Consider the following 19,980-nt stretch of genomic DNA (forward strand, 5'->3'; position numbering starts at 1 on the left):
TTATTAATATGAGGTGTTGGATACTCAAGACCATAGGTTTCAGTGAAGTCATTATGTAGCTGGGAAACTTGTTTTGACCGGTGCCCAGTACATACCTTACAATGGCTTCCCTGTTCACAGGTAATATCTAGCCATGAAAAAAGACGTGACTGGGGCATATCTGCTCATGTAGATAAGTCCACACATGCTATAATGCACTCTCCCTTACGGCTCCACGACCTGCTGTAGGTGTTTGGCATGGCACAAAGGAGTGTGCAAAGTCGTGTTTTAAGTCATGGTTTGCAACATTTCACACAGCCTGCAATGAAAGTCTGTGTGGAATCTGTCTCGGGCCCCTTAGGGTGAAATAAAATATGCTGCAGCCCTTAGTGAGCCTCTTTAGTACCTATGCCATTTAGCATCCCAATTTAAATCTGCCATGCTAATTCCAACAGAATACCACTTTCACCACCCCACCATCAGACTTGCTGCCTGGCTACACAATTCCCAAAACAAGACGGCCATTGAGGAGTAACAAGAGAAGTAAACTAGTAGGGGGTCACCCAAACATATATAGAGTGTTCATGCAAGCTTAGTGTAATAATGATGTTACATTGGCCTGCATCATGGTCATAATTGCAATGAGAGATTAATGAAACATATACAATTATCATATAAACCCAATAAAAACATTTATCAGAAAGAAATGTTTGGCATTAGACTGTAATGCTCAGAACAGCCCCCTAGAGGACACCACAACGAAAATAGCATTTGTAAGAAACATGGTCCGTTTCCAAGCTCTCAGATGGCTTAGAGAATGGCTCCACCAGTAGAGGCCCTTGCGGATGCTTTGAGCCAGAGACAGAAGTGTATCAAAAATATCGAGCACGACCTCCCTAAAGGCCTCGACCTGAAGCGGCGCCGTTGATGTCCTAAGAAATCCGGCTGTATTGAAATCAACAGTGGGATCAGTTCCTCATTCAGGGAATCAGTAGAGAGATCGAGAGGCACATTGACACCCTTGCCACTTTTACTTAGATAGAGAGTGGCAGGGTAGGGTGAAGTCCTGCTTTGGCTTCTAGTGCTTCCGTATCACCCTGGACTTCAACTTACTGGATGACTTCAACCACGAAGATGATCTATTGTCGGCCTCCAGAGCAGCAACAGACCCTTAACTTGACTAACCGGCACAGAGACTTGTTTGGCCTCTTCCACATTCTGTGATTGATATGTATATATATATATAATATATACACACACACACACACACACACACACACACATATGGAAAATGTCACTTACCCAGTGTACATCTGTTCGTGGCATGAGACGCTGCAGATTCACATGCTTTGCACATCCCACCATCTAGTGTTGGGCTCGGAGTGTTACAAGTTGTTTTTCTTCGAAGAAGTCTTTTCGAGTCACGAGATCGAGGGACTCCTCCCCTTTCGGCTCCATTGCGCATGGGCGTCGACTCCATCTTAGATGGTTTTCCCCGCAGAGGGTGAGGTAGGAGTTGTGTATTATAGTAATAGTGCCCATGCAATGGAGTAAATATGTATGTACATAATGTGGTTTAAAGTGATATATTTACAAATTTACAAATGTTCAAGATCAACTTTTAAACGGCTACAGGCTCCCGGGGAGGCGGGTGGGCGCATGTGAATCTGCAGCGCCTCATGCCACGAACAGATGTACACTGGGTAAGTGACATTTTCCGTTCGATGGCATGTGTAGCTGCAGATACACATGCTTGCATAGACTAGTAAGCAGTTATCTCCCCAAAAGCGGTGGCTCAGCCTGTAGGAGTTGAAGTTGTTTGAAATAAAGTTCGTAGTACTGCTTGTCCTACTGTGGCTTGTTGTGTTGTTAACACATCCACGCAGTAATGTTTGGTGAATGTATGAGGCGTAGACCATGTGGCTGCCTTACATATTTCAGTGATTGGAATGTTTCCTAGAAAGGCCATAGTAGCCCCTTTTTTCCTAGTTGAATGTGCCTTTGGTGTTATAGGCAGTTCTCTTTTTGCTTTGAGATAACAGGTTTGAATACATTTAACTATCCATCTGGCAATGCCTTGTTTGGATATTGTATTCCCTGTATGAGGTTTTTGAAAAGCAACGAACAGTTGTTTTGTTTTTAGTATTTGTTTTGTTCTATCAATGAAGTACATTAAAGCTCTTTTGATGTCTAATGTATGTAGTGCTCTTTCAGCTACAGAATCTGGTTCTGGAAAGAACACTGGTAGTTCTACTGTTTGATTTAAGTGAAACGGTGATATGACTTTTGGTAAGAACTTTGGGTTAGTTCATAAAACTACTTTATGCTTGTGTATTTGAATAAAGGGTTCTTGTATGGTAAATGCCTGTATTTCACTTAGTCTTCTTAGAGATGTGAAGGCAGTGAGAAACGCTACTTTCCATGTTAAATATTGTATCTCACATGAGTGCATGGGTTCAAAAGGTGGACCCATGAGTCGTGTTAAGACAATGTTAATGTTCCACGAAGGTACTGGTGGCGTTCTTGGTGGAATAATTCTCTTTAGGCCCTCCATAAATGCTTTTATGACTGGGATCCTAAATAATGAAGTTGAGTGCGTAATTTGCAGATAAGCTGAAATTGCAGAAAGATGTATTTTAATGGATGAAAAAGCTAGCTTTGACTTTTGTAAATGCAGTAAGTAACTTACGATGTCTTTAGCAGATGCGTGTAATGGTTGAATTTGATTATTATGGCAATATTAAACAAATCTTTTCCACTTATTTGCACAGCAATGTCTTGTGGTTGGTTTCCTTGCTTGTTTTATGACCTCCATACATTCCTGTGAAAGGTCTAGATGTGCGAATTCTAAGACTTCAGGAGCCAAATTGCTAGATTCAGTGATGCTGGATTTGGATGCTTGATCTGTTGTTTGAGTTGAGTTAACAGATCTGGTTTGTTTGGAAGCTTGATATGAGGCACTACTGAGAGGTCTAGTAGTGTGTGTCGTGGATCTGTAGCTGACCCTGAGAGAGATTGTCTGCTAACTGATTCTGAATCCCTGGAATAAACTGTGCTATTAGGCGAATGTGGTTGTGAATCGCCCAATGCCATATTCTCTGTGCCAGGAGACACAACTGTGTGGAGTGTGTTCCTCCCTGTTTGTTCAGATAATACATTGTTGTCATGTTGTCTGTTTTGACAAGAATGTGTTTGTGGCTTATTATGGGTTGAAATGCCTTCAACTCTAGAAATACTGCCAGTAGTTCTAAGTGATTTATGTGAAACTGTCTCTGCTGAGTGTCCCATTGTCCTTGGATGCTGTGTTGATTGAGGTGTGCTCCCCACCCTATCATGGAGGCATCTGTTATTACGTATTGTGGCACTGGGTCTTGGAAAGGCCGCCCTTGGTTTAAATTTATATTGTTCCACCATTGAAGCGAGGTGTATGTTTGGCGGTCTATCAACACCAGATCTAGAAGCTGACCCTGTGCTTGTGACCATTGTGATGCTAGGCACTGTTGTAAGGGTCGCATGTGCAACCCTGCGTTTGGGACAATGGCTATGCATGAGGACATCATGCCTAGTAGTTTCATCAACATTTTGAATTGTATCTTCTGTTTTGGATACATGGTCTGTATTACATTGTGAAATGTGTGAACTCTTTGTGGACTTGGAGTGGCAATCCCTTTTGCTGTGTTGATTGTCGCTCCTAAGTATTGCTGTGTTTGACACGGCAGAAGGTGTGACTTTGTGTAGTTGATTGAGAAACCTAGTTTGTGGAGGATTTCTATGACATATTTTGTGTGTTGTGAACACCGTCTTAGCGTGTTGGTTTTGATTAACCAATCGTCTAGGTACGGGAACACATGTATTTGCTGCCTTCTGATATGTGCAGCTACTACTGCTAGGCATTTTGTAAAACCTCTTGGTGCAGTTGTTATTCCGAATGGCAACACTTTGAATTGGTAATGTATCCCTTGGAATACAAACCTTAGGTACTTTCTGTGTGAAGGATGTATTGGTATATGGAAATATGCATCCTTTAGGTCTAGTGTTGTCATGTAGTCTTGTTGTTTGAGCAGTGGGATTACGTCTTGTAATGTAACCATGTGAAAGTGATCTGATTTGATGTAGGTATTTAATGTTCTGAGATCTAGTATAGGTCTCAGACTCTTGTCTTTTTTGGGTATCAAAAAGTACAGGGAGTAAACTCCTGTGTTTATTTGTTGTTTTGGTACTAATTCTATTGCTTTTTTCTGTAGCAATGCCTGAACTTCTAGTCCTAGAAGATTTATATGTTGTTTTGACATATTGTGTGTTTTCGGTGGGACGTTTGGAGGGAATTTGAGAAATTCTATGCAATAACCATGCTGGATAATTGCTAAGACCCAAGTATCTGTTGTTATTTCCTCCCAATGTTTGTAAAACTTGGTTAGTCTCCCCCCCACAGGTGTTATGTGTTGGGGATTTGTGACCTTGAAGTCACTGCTTGTATGGAGGAGTTTTGGGACTTTGGAATTTTCCTCTATTCCTTTGAAATTGTCCCCCTCTATATTGTCCCCGAAAACCTCCCCGCTGATAATGGCTCTGGTAAGTGGGCTTTGTTTGTGAGGTTGTGGCTTCTGTGGTTTGCCCTCGAAACCCCCCTCGAAATTGTGTCTTTCGAAATGTGCCTCTGCTCTGTGGGGAGTAGAGTGCGCCCATGGCTTTGGCCGTGTCAGTGTCTCTCAAGTTTTTCGATCGCAGTGTCCACCTCCGGCCCAAACAACTGCTGTCCGTTGAATTGCATATTCAGCACAGCTTGCTGTATCTCTGGTTTAAATCCTGATGTACGCAGCCATGCATGTCTCCTTATTGTTACTGCTGTGTTGACAGTTCTAGCAGCTGTGTCTGCAGCATCCATTGCTGACCGTATCTGATTATTGGAGATACTCTGTCCTTCTTCTACTACTTGCTGCGCTCTTTTTTGGAACTCCTTGGGTAAATGTTCAATAAAGTGTTGCATCTCATCCCAATGGGCCCTATCATATCTGGCTAACAAAGCTTGCAAATTTGCAATACGCCACTGGTTTGCTGCCTGTGCCGCCACCCTTTTGCCTGCAGCATCGAATTTTCGACTTTCTTTATCTGGAGGTGGTGCATCTCCTGAAGTATGAGAGTTGGCTCTTTTGCGCGCTGCTCCCACTACAACAGAGTCTGGTGTTAGCTGTTGTGTAATGTACAGTGGGTCTGTTGGTGGCGGTTTAAATTTTTTATCTACTCTTGGAGTAATGGCTCTCCCTTTAACAGGCTCCTCAAACACTTGTTTGGAGTGTTTTAGCATTCCGGGTAGCATAGAAAGACTCTGATATTGGCTGTGTGTGGACGACAGTGTATTAAAAAGAAAGTCGTCTTCAATGGGCTCTGAATAAAGGCTGACATTATGAAATGCCGCTGCTCTTGACACCACCTGTGCGTAGCCTGTACAATCCTCTGGTGGCGATGGTCTAGCTGGATAGCATTTCGGACTATTATCCGACACCGGTGCGTCATAAAGGTCCCATGCGTCAGGGTCATCTTGACTCATTCCTGTATGAGTTGGGGATTGCATCATTGGTGGAGTGGCTACCGGTGATGGTTGCGCAGAGTGATGTGGGGATGGTGGCGGTGTTACTTGTTTAGCCACCTTTGCGTGTGTCTGTTTGTCCTTGTCTTGGAAGGCAAGCTTGCGTTTCATTTTGACTGGAGGAAGAGTGCTGATCTTCCCTGTATCTTTTTGAATAAAGAGCCGTCTTTGTGTGTGATCTGGCTCTATTGTCTCTAATTCCTGTCCAAATCTATGTGTCTTCATTTGTGTGGACAGTCCTTGTTCCTCAGTGTAGGAACTTGTTTTCAGTTCCGAGGCCGGCTGTTTGGGTACCGAAACCTTTTCGGCTGCTTTTTTCGGCTCCGACGAAACCTTCTTTACTTTCGGCGTTGTGCTCTCTCGGTGCCGACCCGTTTCGGTGCCGCTGTCTCAGTGCCGAATCTTCTCTGAGCCACTATCTCGGGCCCGAGATTGCTGTGTGCCGGTATCTCGACCGGAGTCGGATGACTTCGACACCAGCTCGCCCTTTTTCGGTGCTGATGAACGGTCACCTGTTTTTCGGGTTAAGCCATGGCCTGTTGGCGGTGGCGTCCCCTGGGCTTTAGTGGTCTTCTCGTGAGTTCTTTGTTTCGACGTCTTACTCACGGTGTAGGAAGTTGGCTCTGTATGTGCTATTTCAAAGTAAGGAATAGCATGCACAGAGTCCAAGGGTTCCCCTTAGAGGTAAAATAGTGGTAAAAAGAGATAATACTAATGCTCTATTTTGTGGTAGTGTGGTCGAGCAGTAGGCTTATCCAAGGAGTAGTGTTAAGAATTTGTTGTACATACACATAGACAATAAATGAGGTACACACACTCAGAGACAAATCCAGCCAATAGGTTTTGTTATAGAAAAATATCTTTTCTTAGTTTATTTTAAGAACCACAGGTTCAAATTTAACATGTAATATCTTGTTTGAAAGGTATTGCAGGTAAGTACATTAGGAACTTTGAATCATTTCAATTGCATGTATACTTTTCAAGTTATTCACAAATAGCTGTTTTAAAAGTGGACACTTAGTGCAATTTTCACAGTTCCTAGGGGAGGTAAGTTTTTGTTAGTTTTACCAGGTAAGTAAGACACTTACAGGGTTCAGTTCTTGGTCCAAGGTAGCCCACCGTTGGGGGTTCAGAGCAACCCCAAAGTTACCACACCAGCAGCTCAGGGCCGGTCAGGTGCAGAGTTCAAAGTGGTGCCCAAAACGCATAGGCTAGAATGGAGAGAAGGGGGTGCCCCGGTTCCGGTCTGCTTGCAGGTAAGTACCCGCGTCTTCGGAGGGCAGACCAGGGGGGTTTTGTAGGGTACCGGGGGGGACACAAGCCCACACAGAAATTTCACCCTCAGCAGCGCGGGGGCGGCCGGGTGCAGTGTAGAAACAAGCGTCGGGTTTTCAATGTTAGTCTATGCGAGATCAAGGGATCTCTTCAGCGCTGCAGGCAGGCAAGGGGGGGCTTCCTCGGGGAAACCTCCACTTGGGCAAGGGAGAGGGACTCCTGAGGGTCACTTCTGCAGTGAAAGTCCGGTCCTTCAGGTCCTGGGGGCTGCGGGTGCAGGGTCTTTTCCAGGCGTCGGGACTTAGGTTTCAGAGAGTCGCGGTCAGGGGAAGCCTCGGGATTCCCTCTGCAGGCGGCGCTGTGGGGGCTCAGGGGGGACAGGTTTTGGTACTCACGGTCGTAGAGTAGTCCGGGGGTCCTCCCTGAGGTGTTGGTTCTCCACCAGCCGAGTCGGGGTCGCCGGGTGCAGTGTTGCAAGTCTCACGCTTCTTGCGGGGAGATTGCAGGGTTCTTTAAAGCTGCTCCTTTGGATAAAGTTGCAGTCTTTTTGGAGCAGGTCCGCTGTCCTCAGGAGTTTCTTGTCGTCGTCGAAGCAGGGCAGTCCTCAGAGGATTCAGAGGTCGCTGGTCCCTTTGGAAGGCGTCGCTGGAGCAGAGTTCTTTGGAAGGCAGGAGACAGGCCGGTGAGTTTCTGGAGCCAAGGCAGTTGTCGTCTTCTGGTCTTCCTCTGCAGGGGTTTTCAGCTGGGCAGTCCTTCTTCTTGTTGTTGCAGGAATCTAATTTTCTAGGGTTCAGGGTAGCCCTTAAATACTAAATTTAAGGGCGTGTTTAGGTCTGGGGGGTTAGTAGCCAATGGCTACTAGCCCTGAGGGTGGGTACACCCTCTTTGTGCCTCCTCCCAAGGGGAGGGGGTCACAATCCTAACCCTATTGGGGGAATCCTCCATCTGCAAGATGGAGGATTTCTAAAAGTTAGAGTCACCTCAGCTCAGGACACCTTAGGGGCTGTCCTGACTGGCCAGTGACTCCTCCTTGTTGCTTTCTTTGTTCCCTCCAGCCTTGCCGCCAAAAGTGGGGGACGTGGCCGGAGGGGGCGGGCAACTCCACTAAGCTGGAGTGCCCTGCTGTGACAAAGGGGTGAGCCTTTGAGGCTCACCGCCAGGTGTTACAGCTCCTGCCTGGGGGAGGTGTTAGCATCTCCACCCAGTGCAGGCTTTGTTACTGGCCTCAGAGTGACAAAGGCACTCTCCCCATGGGGCCAGCAACATGTCTCTAGTGTGGCAGGCTGCTGGAACTAGTCAGCCTACACAGACAGTCGGTTAAGTTTCAGGGGGCACCTCTAAGGTGCCCTCTGGGGTGTATTTTACAATAAAATGTACACTGGCATCAGTGTGCATTTATTGTGCTGAGAAGTTTGATACCAAACTTCCCAGTTTTCAGTGTAGCCATTATGGTGCTGTGGAGTTCGTGTAAAACAGACTCCCAGACCATATACTCTTATGGCTACCCTGCACTTACAATGTCTAAGGTTTTGCTTAGACACTGTAGGGGTACAGTGCTCATGCACTGGTACCCTCACCTATGGTATAGTGCACCCTGCCTTGGGGCTGTAAGGCCTGCTAGAGGGGTGTCTTACCTATACTGCATAGGCAGTGAGAGGCTGGCATGGCACCCTGAGGGGAGTGCCATGTCGACTTACTCATTTTGTTCTCACTAGCACACACAGGCTTGTAAGCAGTGTGTCTGTGCTGAGTGAGGGGTCTCTAGGGTGGCATAATACATGCTGCAGCCCTTAGAGACCTTCCCTGGCATCAGGGCCCTTGGTACCAGAGGTACCAGTTACAAGGGACTTATCTGGATGCCAGGGTGTGCCAATTGTGGAAACAATGGTACATTTTAGGTGAAAGAACACTGGTGCTGGGGCCTGGTTAGCAGGGTCCCAGCACACTTCTCAGTCAAGTCAGCATCAGTATCAGGCAAAAAGTGGGGGGTAACTGCAACAGGGAGCCATTTCTTTACACACGGTTTTCGGCGTTTCCTCGAGATCGATCTCCTCAGAGTCTGAATCCTGGGTGGAGAATGTTTCTTCCTCCTCCTCGAAACGCCCTTGTCCTGTCGGCGCCGACGCCATTTGCAGTCTTCTTGCTCTTCGGTCCCTGAGTGTCTTCCTGGACCGAAACACTCGACAGGCCTCACAAGAATCCTCCTTGTGTTCTGGTGACAAACACAAGTTACAGACCAGATGTTGATCTGTATATGGATACTTGTTATGGCATTTTGGATAGAAGCGGAATGGGGTCCGTTCCATCAGCCTTGAAGAGACACGTGGCCGGGCCGACCAGGCCCCAGCGGAGATCGAAAAAAACCAGAAGGGCCACCGGAGCTCTTCTTAATTCGGTGTCGATCTGTTGTAACTAACCAGATACCGAACGCAAACAATACAGACGATTTTTCCGAGATTCTAACTAACTTTCCAACCCGAAACACGGAGCGAAAAGGAACACGTCCGAACCCGATGGCGGAAAAAAAACAATCTAAGATGGAGTCGACGCCCATGCGCAATGGAGTCGAAATGGGAGGAGTCCCTCGGTCTCGTGACTCGAAAAGACTTCTTCGAAGAAAAACAACTTGTAACACGATCTGGGTTCAAGGACGCAGAAAGAAAGGAAGGGATGCTGGCACGGAGGTGGGGCTTACAAGCGACTCCACTTAGTCATTCCCATGGCCAAACTATGCCAATGTGGTGCAACAAGGCAGTACTCAGCAGCACACTGGAGCACTGTGATGAAAGGTTCTGGAACCAGTACGGTGCCTGCAGGATATTCTAAGGAATCTGCAGTCATGAAGCATCCATCAGAATGTTTGTGCACGCTACCTTGAGAGTCAAGTGTGGAAATGGTGTACAAGGCCCAATTTGTAGATCAAAGTAGGGTCGCCCCAGGACACCAGAAGAAAACAAACTCAAACACTATGGTTGTGGCCCAAGTAGCTCCTGCTTGCCCAGTGGCCCCATAAACAGGGTCTGAAAAACACAGATTCAGGAAACAGCTGCTCATTTATTCACTGGTGGTTAACATGTTTGTCTGCTCGCATAGAATAGAATATGAACCAGGGACACAATTTCTCATGTAGTGCCTAAAAACTGGAAATATGTCCTAAAAGTATAATCTTGCATTATTGTATAAATCAAAATACAATCATTTCTCAAACTACTTAGAGGTAATACAAAAATTGAAAGTGTTCCTTTGTTAAGCACAGCCCAATTACCTTTACCAGACAACCGCCTTGGCTGTGTTCCAATGCAGATACTCCTACTGTCATCTTCATCATCAGGGGGCCGGCTGAGATCATCCCACGCGCACTTGGCACTCACACCACTGAGGTTTGAACCATCTGCTTCAATACCTTTATCAACTCTCTCCTGCTTTGAAAAATAAACATTAAGAAACACAACTAAGAATACACATATTTGAAAGTTGATAAAAACACAATGGCCTTTCTGGAAAGTGGCATAACATTTTTACATTTCTATAGGAAAATGCCAGGACAACATAAAATATTAATGTTATTTTTATCTATTAGTTGAAATATTGAAACTACAGAAGGAAAACAAGGCTGCTTGATATTTCTACAGATAATCTGAAGAATGAGTAACAATGCTCCCCTTGCTTTAGAGAAAGTTGAATAAACATGCCAACTGCACTACAGCGCAATTACCACTACAAGAAGTTACTTTTAGCTTTAGGACCTGCAGAACTGGTATCAGGAGCCGCATCTTACTTCATGGCTCAGTGAGACGATTTGATTATTTCAAGATATTCAAGCTACACTTTGAAATCACAATCACTATATAAATTGACACAGTATAGCTGGTGATTTGAGATGTGTAAAACACGAGTCCGGTTTTACTAAAATATGCTGAAAGCACTACATTAAAACATTATCAATCCATAACTTCAAACTCACAGGAGGAGACATAGCTGCAGGACAGAGAGTACAGAAAGATTGTTTCCCAACCCTCCATGTAATGTACAGCGCTGCACTGCTTCTTAGAGAGGTTCGCTGTGCTATATAAAAACTGATGCATACGCAGAGAGCAAGTCATGATTTACATATTTACGTAGACAACCTAAACTACTTGTCAAGAAAAATATGGTTGGTATAAAAAAAGGCAACTATTACAAGTAAAATTAAATTAAGCATTTTAACTTATTGAACTTTGAAACAGTGTTGTACAGAGAATTGATAAAGCAACCGAAAAAGCTATGCTAACTGTCATTTTTTATTTGTATATATGACATGGCTAAATCTGTAAATTGCAGGAACAAAGATGCAGAAATGACCATGCAGCACAAAAATAGAAAGGCTAAATCACATGTAGTGGCAAATTAAGAGATTAATCTGCTTTACTGGCTCACATTTCTCCTAGTACTATTATTGCCAGAGTAATCTTCTTCTAGGCGTTCTATCTAGACCATGGGTACTCACAAACATTTTCCCAGCGGCCAAAATGTTTTGGCTGTGATGTGACAGATGGCCGCATTAATGCCAGCAGTGTGGCACTCGGGACGAGAAAGTTCCACGGGTGGTGCAAGTAAGGTGGGAGTACTGGAAGCAAAACATATATAGCTGCTGAGCTGCACAATGTGAAACCAGAACACGTGGAATCCATCCCAGTTGCCCCACTTTACCAAACTGTGTGATCCTAGGCAATTGTTTTGTTCTACTTTCCCTTTTTTTCCTTCATTATCACATCTAAAAGGATGTTGAAATATATGACTTCAAGATGTGCAAAACCTTCTCCTGTGTTTGATTAAATAGGCTATAATGTTGTTCGTGTATAAGGGGAACCCAGCCCAAAGAGTGCACTTAACAAGTGACTGGCATCTTAGCTCACTAATGACATTGTTGCTAGGGTTGGGAAAAAATGAATGTAAATTCATGTTTGAAAACTATTGCTTAAAAAAATAGTTTTAAACGCACTGATAAAACGTGACGTACGAAGGTGAAACAGAATATATGTTAATGAAAAACACTTTCTGAATTTTAAATAGATTTGATCATATTTTTTTACATTTTTTGATGCAAGAGGTCTTTAAAAATAAAGGTGTTTCTGAAGTTAAACAGTGCAGGATAACCTAGTTACTTCTTTTCTTTAACTTCAGTTAACCTTTACATAAAGGCTTGTTTTTTTTTTTTTTTTTTTTTAAACTTCTTGGTCAATGTTAATGCTGATTCAAGAAAATGGTAGCCCAGTGCGGCTTTTGATCTGAGTGCCGCATGTAACGGTCATTATGCGGCTACCGGGCCGTACTTTGAGTATAAATGGTCTAGACAAAGGAACTTTTGAAATCTTCTTTGTTCAAAGCTCTGGCCACCACAGGATGGACATATATTTATTTCAATGGAGATGAAGTGCAGCTTCCTTCAGAGAAGGAGGCATACATAAGAAAAAGATTCGAGCCTCCCTGTGATTTTTTTGCCCACTTCACAACTGTTGCTAGTGGAGCTTTTTCTATCTCTTGGCAACTGCTATCTGATATCCTCTACATGCTGACGAAAGACAGATCTACAATAAAACTGAATGGAGTAAGGAATGCCACCAAGTAGCCAACTGTCTAAAATAAGCCTACCAAAGGTTGAAACAAAAAGTTATAAGTCATGATTAAATGACCTCAGCACCCCACTTCATCTCAATTCTTCGTGTGAACTTGGACATCTCAAACACTTTCAGTGATCTGCTTCCCACTGTGCTCCCCATCAACTATTGCCATAAATGGCTCACTTGCAGAGGTGTGCAGGTGTAGTCAGATCTCAACAGTGGCTCCCAATCAAAAAGAGGTCATAACTTGAGATACTGCTTCATTCACAAATCTCTCCATGATGCAGGTTATGTAAAAGCACTTCCAATTTTAACCACCAACTTATACACTTGCAATCTGCTGCTGCTAACCAACTAGCTGCCAGTCCAACTAATATGAAAAGATTTAATGGACGATTCTGCAAAATAGTAAGATCCACCCTCTGGAACAATCTAACCCACACACCCAAGACTGGAAAAACAAAAGAGTCCATAAAGATTAGAAACAGCCAGAAAACGAATCTCTAGCTCTCAGCATGCGATCTAGTTCCATTAGGCTCAGACATTAATCCTTCACTAGCTTCCAGATAGGTTACATCTTTTCATAACTTATATATATCCCAGTCAGTTAAACAGCTAAAATCAAGAGCGGTCTATTGCGATCCTACTTTAAGGCCTTTATCAGTAGGAAGACCTTCGAGACCAGACATCAATGGTGACACATAAAGGAAACAGCATCACTCTTTCTGAGACATAATATGACCTACTTCAACCTTTGATTACAAAGAAACATGTCCCTTCTCCAAGCACTCTGGTGTTGTGACTGGTGACCTCACAAGAACTTGTAAATAAATAATCTAGTCCTTCTAATTGTTAGCGTTAAAAGGTTGCTGTTAGTGATGGACTGGAGAGCTCTACACAGGAGATATTGGCATACTCTGTTGTAGATATAAAAGTCATTTTTCTGAGCGGTATTTGACATCTGATGACTATCCTCGCTGTTTTGTACTGTCACCACAGCTTGTCCATAACTGCAGAACCAGATTCTAAACACCGCATTTAATCTTAAAGAAATACAAATACATTCTTGTTGTTTTATGACATACACTTTTATAATATTCCTGTTCGACAGGAATCAACTGTAATATCCTAGAAACCAATGAAAGGAGTGCACATGCGCTACACAGGAGATTAAATTGGCAAATCAGTTCATAAAATGTTATATGCCTCCGCTACACACATACTTGCAGATGTGGATCAATTTCAAATATGGTTTCGCCTCTTCTCATATCTGTTATCAACCATGGTCCTCCAGCTCTGGAGATAAAAATCAAACAAATTACTTTTTGTAAGAAACCCCATTTAATCTTTTCAGAACTGCTGCAATGTACGAGAGCCATGCCATAAAGCTAAGAGGGAGGAATACAGAAATATATAAATCAGATTTTAATTTGAAAACTTCATGGAATGAAAGAAGAAAACGCACAACACCTGAAATAATAAAATAAATATTTTTTCTGCAGTTAAAGTTTCTAATCTTGCCATTACACTGTAAATAACTGTCACTAAAATAGGTTAACATTTTATTTGAATACACTAATCAACTTGCATGAAGAACACACATACCAACAAGGCTTTTTCCTCAACAGGCCCATAGCATTGTAATAATAGTAGCAGAAACCTTGGCAACCTCTAATTTCCACCCTTTTTTTGGCATCTGTCCACCCTTTCCCTCCCATCAATACCTTCTCTACCATGACCATCCCCGGAGCCGTAGACATATTATAATTTAACCATCAAAAACTTACAAATTGACAAACTGAATTCACATACATGAAGGCAAATCATGCCTCAAGGGTGATACATGTAACCTGCATTTTCAATATAATCAAAATTGTCCTCAAATATTCTTAACAGGATATTGCATGTGTAAGGAACAGGACAGGCAATGGAGTGGTGGGAAAAATTAGGGAAAGGGAGAAAAATGCCTTTTTGTAGATCTAGTCACACTTAGTCCGGCACAACATTCAATTTCTCAGAGAAGAGATCTAGGAGCACACAGCTGAAATTCCTAAGTAACCATGGCTCAAGCTGAGCAACTTTAGGGGTAGCTGCTATTTTCTCCCTTCTTCCAAGACGTTGTCTTTCGTCTGGACACTTTCAAAAGTATCTGGAGAAGGTCCAAGAACCCGACAAGGTCAGGCCAAGCTATAGTCACCAAACAAAGAGAACCAAAGGCTCCTCCAGTTTTCTGGCTAAGCCTGTAAACCAGGAGTTGGAAGAAAGATGTAGGTATAATCCCAGTATAATCCAGTATTACACCATCCTCCAAGGATTCGAGCGCACTGTCTACCTAAAAGGCGAAATGATTGGAGTTTGTAGCCAAGTAATTAGCAAATGCGTACAATGGGCACAAACCTGGACCTCAAGGTATGTATGTATGTATGTGTATGATATATTTATAGTGCAGCTAATATAGAACTAAGTGACAACCACTGTTAAGTCTCAGTATAGTTCAGGAAACAACAGACATAGAAGATGGCTTACCACACAATTAAGCAGTAGTATTCTCAAAAACCACTGCTGATGACACCTTGAGCCCCTGCGCACTGTCATCAATATCCACTTTCTCAGAAGACAATACTAGCAGCCCCAAAGTTGAGGAACTGGTCACTTGAGTTGTTAACATCCAACAGTGTTGTATCAACTTCACCCAACACAATAAGGCTCTCATTACGAAATGTCTGGTAACAGGAGTTGCTACATATTCTATAATTACTAAGCAACCACCAGATTGGCTATTGTTAAAGCCACACGTCATCGAAGGTGGAATCACTGATTCTGCAGCCTTGTTTACTGACGAGGACTACCACCTTAAGGCCACTGACAAATTTTCCATGTGCTCATTTTATAGTAAGCCTTCGCAACCGCTGAACTCTGCAACATTCTGGCTTCCATCACCCAGTAACTGCATGGCAACACAGACACAAAAGGGAGACTGATAAGGTGATTGCTCTCTTAACTGGGTCACAGTAAAAATTATTTTTTTCAATGATTCCAAGTCTGCCATAAAAGAAAACAGGTGCCAGAATCTTCCTCACCGGACTGCAGGCTGTAGTATGTCCCCCATCACAATTAACCGAAGAATAGAAGGTACTACAACTTGTCCTAACCATCTTTTGTTACAGTTACTTTCTAAGCAAAATGCTTTTGACCGAAGGCTGCAATTCACTACGAGCACTCAAGCTCGTTATGTTTTGCTGCAGTGGCTCTATTGAGGAACTAAAAACAGGAGACAATTACTTATTTCTGTTGAGCACGGAACTTATGTCACGGTGAATAATGGAATACCAGACACAGCATTTAATGATGTAATCTGTTGAACATGTGAATTTCATCTGTCCAGGTTGAGAAACAAAAAATTAAAATCTAAACAGAACACACATTTTGTTAGCACCATGTGACATCCAGGGACATACGTGCCTCATAAGTCACATACAGCTGGCATACTACCAGGACCAAGAATTTGCAAAGCGGATGATTGCCACTAGAAAGAAAAAAAAGTTGGTTTAAGGAAATGCCTCCTTGGCATGGTTACCCCCTGACGTTTTGCCTTTGCTGATGCTAAGTTTTGATTTGAAAGTGTGCTGAGGCCTGCTAACCAGGCCCCAGCACCAGTGTTCTTTCCCTAACCTGTACTTTGGTTTCACAATTGGCACACCCTGGCATCCAGGTATGTCCCTTGTAACTGGTACCCCTGGTACCAAGGGCCCTGATGCCAGGGAAGGTCTCTAAGGGCTGCAGCATGTCTTATGCCACCCTGGGGACCCCTCACTCAGCACAGACACACTGCTTGCCAGCTTGTGTGTGCTGGTGAGGACAAAACGAGTAAGTCGACATAGCACTCCCCTCAGGGTGCCATGCCAACCTCACACTGCCTGTGCAGTATAGATAAGTCACCCCTCTAGCAGGCCTTACAGCCCTAAGGCAGGGTGCACTATACCATAGGTGAGGGAACCAGTGCATGAGCACTGTGCCCCTACAGTGTCTAAGCAAAACCTTAGACATTGTAAGTGCAGGGTAGCCATAAGAGTATATGGTCTGGGAGTCTGTCAAACACGAACTCCACAGCACCATAATGGCTACACTGAAAACTGGGAAGTTTGGTATCAAACTTCTCAGCACAATAAATGCACACTGATGCCAGTGTACATTTTATTGTAACATACACCCCAGAGGGCACCTTAGAGGTGCCCCCTGAAACCTTAACCAACTACCCGTGTAGGCTGACTGGTTTTAGCAGCCTGCCACACTCGAGACATGTTGCTGGCCACATGGGGAGAGTACCTTTGTCACTCTGTGGCTAGTAACAAAGCCTGTACTGGGTGGAGATGCTTATCACCTCCCCCTTACAGGACTGTAACACCTGGCGGTGAGCCTCAAAGGCTCACCCCCTTTGTTACAGCACCCCAGGGCATTCCAGCTAGTGGAGTTGCCCGCCCCCTCCGGCCACGGCCCCACTTTTGGCGGCAAGGCCGGAGGAGATAATGAGAAAAACAAGGAGGAGTCACTGGCCAGTCAGGACAGCCCCTAAGGCAACCTGAGCTGAAGTGACTCTGACTTTTAGGAATCCTCCATCTTGCAGATGGAGGATCCCCCCAATAGGGATAGGAATGTGACCCCCTCCCCTTGGGAGGAGGCACAAAGAGGGTGTAGCCACCTTCAGGGCTAGTAGCCATTGGCTACTGCCCTCCCTGACCTAAACACACCCCTAAATTCTGTATTTAGGGGCTCCCCTGAACCTAGGAACTCAGATTCCTGCAACCTAAGAAGAAGAGGACTGCTGAGCTGAAAAACCCTGCAGAGAAGACGGAGACACCAACTGCTTTGGCCCCAGCTCTACAGGCCTGTCTCCCCCCTTCTGAAGAAACTGCTCCAGCGACGCTTTCCCCAGGGACCAGCGACCTCTGAATCTTCAGAGGACTGCCCTGCTCTAGAAGGACCAAGAAACTCCCGAGAACAGCGGCCCTGTTCACCCAAGACTGCAACTTTGTTTCCAAAGGAGCAACTTTAAAACGACTGCGTTTCCCGCGGGAAGCGTGAGACTTGCAACTCTGCACCAGACGCCCCCGGCTCGACTTGTGGAGAACAAACACTTCAGGGAGGACTCCCCGGCGACTACGAGACCGTGAGTAGCCAGAGTTGCCCCCCCTGAGGCCCCACAGCAACGCCTGCAGAGGGAATCCTGAGGCTCCCCCTGACCGCGACTGCCTGACTCCAAGATCCCGACGCCTGGAAAAGACCCTGCACCCGCAGCCCCCAGGACCTGAAAGATCGGAACTCCAGTGCAGGAGTGACCCCCAGGAGGCCCTCTCCCTTGCCCAGGTGGTGGCTACCCCGAGGAGCCCCCCCCCCCCCTTGCCGGCATCGCTGAAGAGACCCCTTGGTCTCCCATTGATTCCAATTGAAAACCCGACGTGTGTTTGCACACTGCACCCGGCCGCCCCCGTGCTGCTGAGGGTGTACTTTCAGTGCTTACTTGTGTCCCCCCCGGTGCCCTACAAAACCCCCCTTGTCTGCCCTCCGAAGACGCAGGTACTTACCTGCTGGCAGACTGGAACCGGGGCACCCCCTTCTCCATTGAAGCCTATGCGTTTTGGGCACCACTTTGAACTCTGCAGCTGACCGGCCCTGAGCTGCTGGTGTGGTAACTTTGGGGTTGCTCTGAACCCCCAACGGTGGGCTACTTTGGACCCAAACTTGAACCCCGTAGGTGGTTTACTTACCTGCAAGAACTAACAATTACTTACCTCCCCTAGGAACTGTGAAAATTGCAGTGTCTAGTTTTAAAATAGCTATATGTGTTTTATTTGAAAAGTATATATGCTATTGTGATTATTCAAAGTTCCTAAAGTACTTACCTGCAATACCTTTCATTCAAAGTATTACATGTAAAATTTGAACCTGTGGTTCTTAAAATAAACTAAGAAAATATATTTTTCTATACAAAAACCTATTGGCCTGGAATTGTCTCTGAGTGTGTGTTCCTCATTTATTGCCTGTGTGTGTACAACAAATGCTTAACACTACTCCTTTGATAAGCCTACTGCTCGACCACACTACCACAAAATAGAGCATTAGTATTATCTCTTTTTGCCACTATCTTACCTCTAAGGGGAACCCTTGGACTCTGTGCATACTATTCCTTACTTTGAAATAGTGCATACAGAGCCAACTTCCTACAGTTGGGACTATCTATAACTAGGTACATTCACTTGCTCCGCAATTCTGTTTTATGCCACAGGACATCTTTGCTTTCAGTGATCATGAACACAAGGAATATCAATAAAATGCAGTAAGGAAGCTGCCACCAATACTTACACAGGTACAGTTCGAAGAAGTTCCAGTATACCTTGCCCATTCCACTGCTGTGCTGCATGCAGTTCCTCAGTGCAAACTCCAACTATCTAAAGAAAAATAATCTGTTTAGTATTGGTTCTGTACCAGCAGTCATAATGTGGACCTAACCACCAGGGACCCAACAGTGATATAAAAAAAATTGGGAACAACTAAGGTTCAACCATTTTGGTCAAAGGAAAACTATTTACAATAGTGAATATTTTTTTTAGAGCTCACGCTACAAACTTAACTATCAACCGCCGCTCTTAAAATAAGAAACTGTTACTTAATTTTACTGTTACTGATTGATTTGCATACTCTCCATTCTGTGAGCTTTGTACAAAAAAAGGTTCTCATTCCTACCTCGGAAACTATAGGATGATTGTTTTTATTGAATAAAGAAGTCAGCATCATCAACAATGTTTATTTCGGATAAAAAATCCATAAAATTTACAAAGTAAAAAAATACATTCTATTTGACATCTGATTGTGGATGCAACAGTTCTAATCTATATACAAGCTTAAAATGTTTTCCTAAAATTACTAAAAAATCTAAGAACAAAGTAAATAAAAACTAATACACGGATTATCAAATACATTTAGCGCAGTCAGTCATATTACAGATAACGCAAAAAATAATAATAATAATAATCTGTAAATAACATCCAGAAGCATAACAATTACAATTGGTCACTGACCTGGTGCCACAGACTCGTTTTTTTTTTTAAGATTCAAAATTGAAATCTGGGCACTTTGTCCTTACATAGAAGCTGTCGCCAGACATTGTTTACGAATTACCGACTGAGCTTGTAGAAATTTGGTCACATTGACCCCAATCACCTTCCTTTTAGGATTCGTAATGCCATCTCACATCTCCTCGCCCCGCAAGGTGGCAGCCTGGAATTATTCAACTATTGTAAGGCACCCTATAGGCTGGTCAAAATCAAGAAATGATTGTGGTGGTGTTGTGTATACTGGGAATTGTCAACATGCAGGGCATAAGGTATTAGGGCCGTTCCCTTCGATCCATCTGGAAGCAAACCCAACAATCGGAAATGTGCCATACCTGAATATCAGGTAAAGCTGTATTGCCCGAGAGCCTTGTATTGTTTCAAGAGACAATTCATACAGAGGGAAGTTCTTGTAATCCAGAAATGGGTC

The 19,980-nt window shown here is 44.1% G+C and overlaps 1 protein-coding gene across 3 annotated transcripts in view; it reads right to left on the reverse strand.

Annotated features, from left to right (window-relative positions):
* Positions 1-19,980, reverse strand: part of SUFU (SUFU negative regulator of hedgehog signaling) — a 401,082-nt gene that overhangs the window by 268,628 nt on the left and 112,474 nt on the right. For 2 of the 3 annotated variants that reach the window (XM_069239511.1, XM_069239513.1), the window contains exons 5-7: positions 18,802-18,887; positions 13,665-13,737; positions 10,107-10,263 (exon numbers count right to left, since the gene is read on the reverse strand). In XM_069239511.1, coding sequence (XP_069095612.1) covers positions 10,107-10,263; positions 13,665-13,737; positions 18,802-18,887 — 316 coding nt within the window. The remainder of the gene's footprint in view (positions 1-10,106; positions 10,264-13,664; positions 13,738-18,801; positions 18,888-19,980) is intronic. The other variant, XM_069239512.1, reaches the window with a different exon arrangement.

This window comes from Pleurodeles waltl, chromosome 6 (assembly GCF_031143425.1).
Source record: "Pleurodeles waltl isolate 20211129_DDA chromosome 6, aPleWal1.hap1.20221129, whole genome shotgun sequence".
Taxonomy (NCBI): Eukaryota; Metazoa; Chordata; class Amphibia; order Caudata; family Salamandridae; genus Pleurodeles; species Pleurodeles waltl.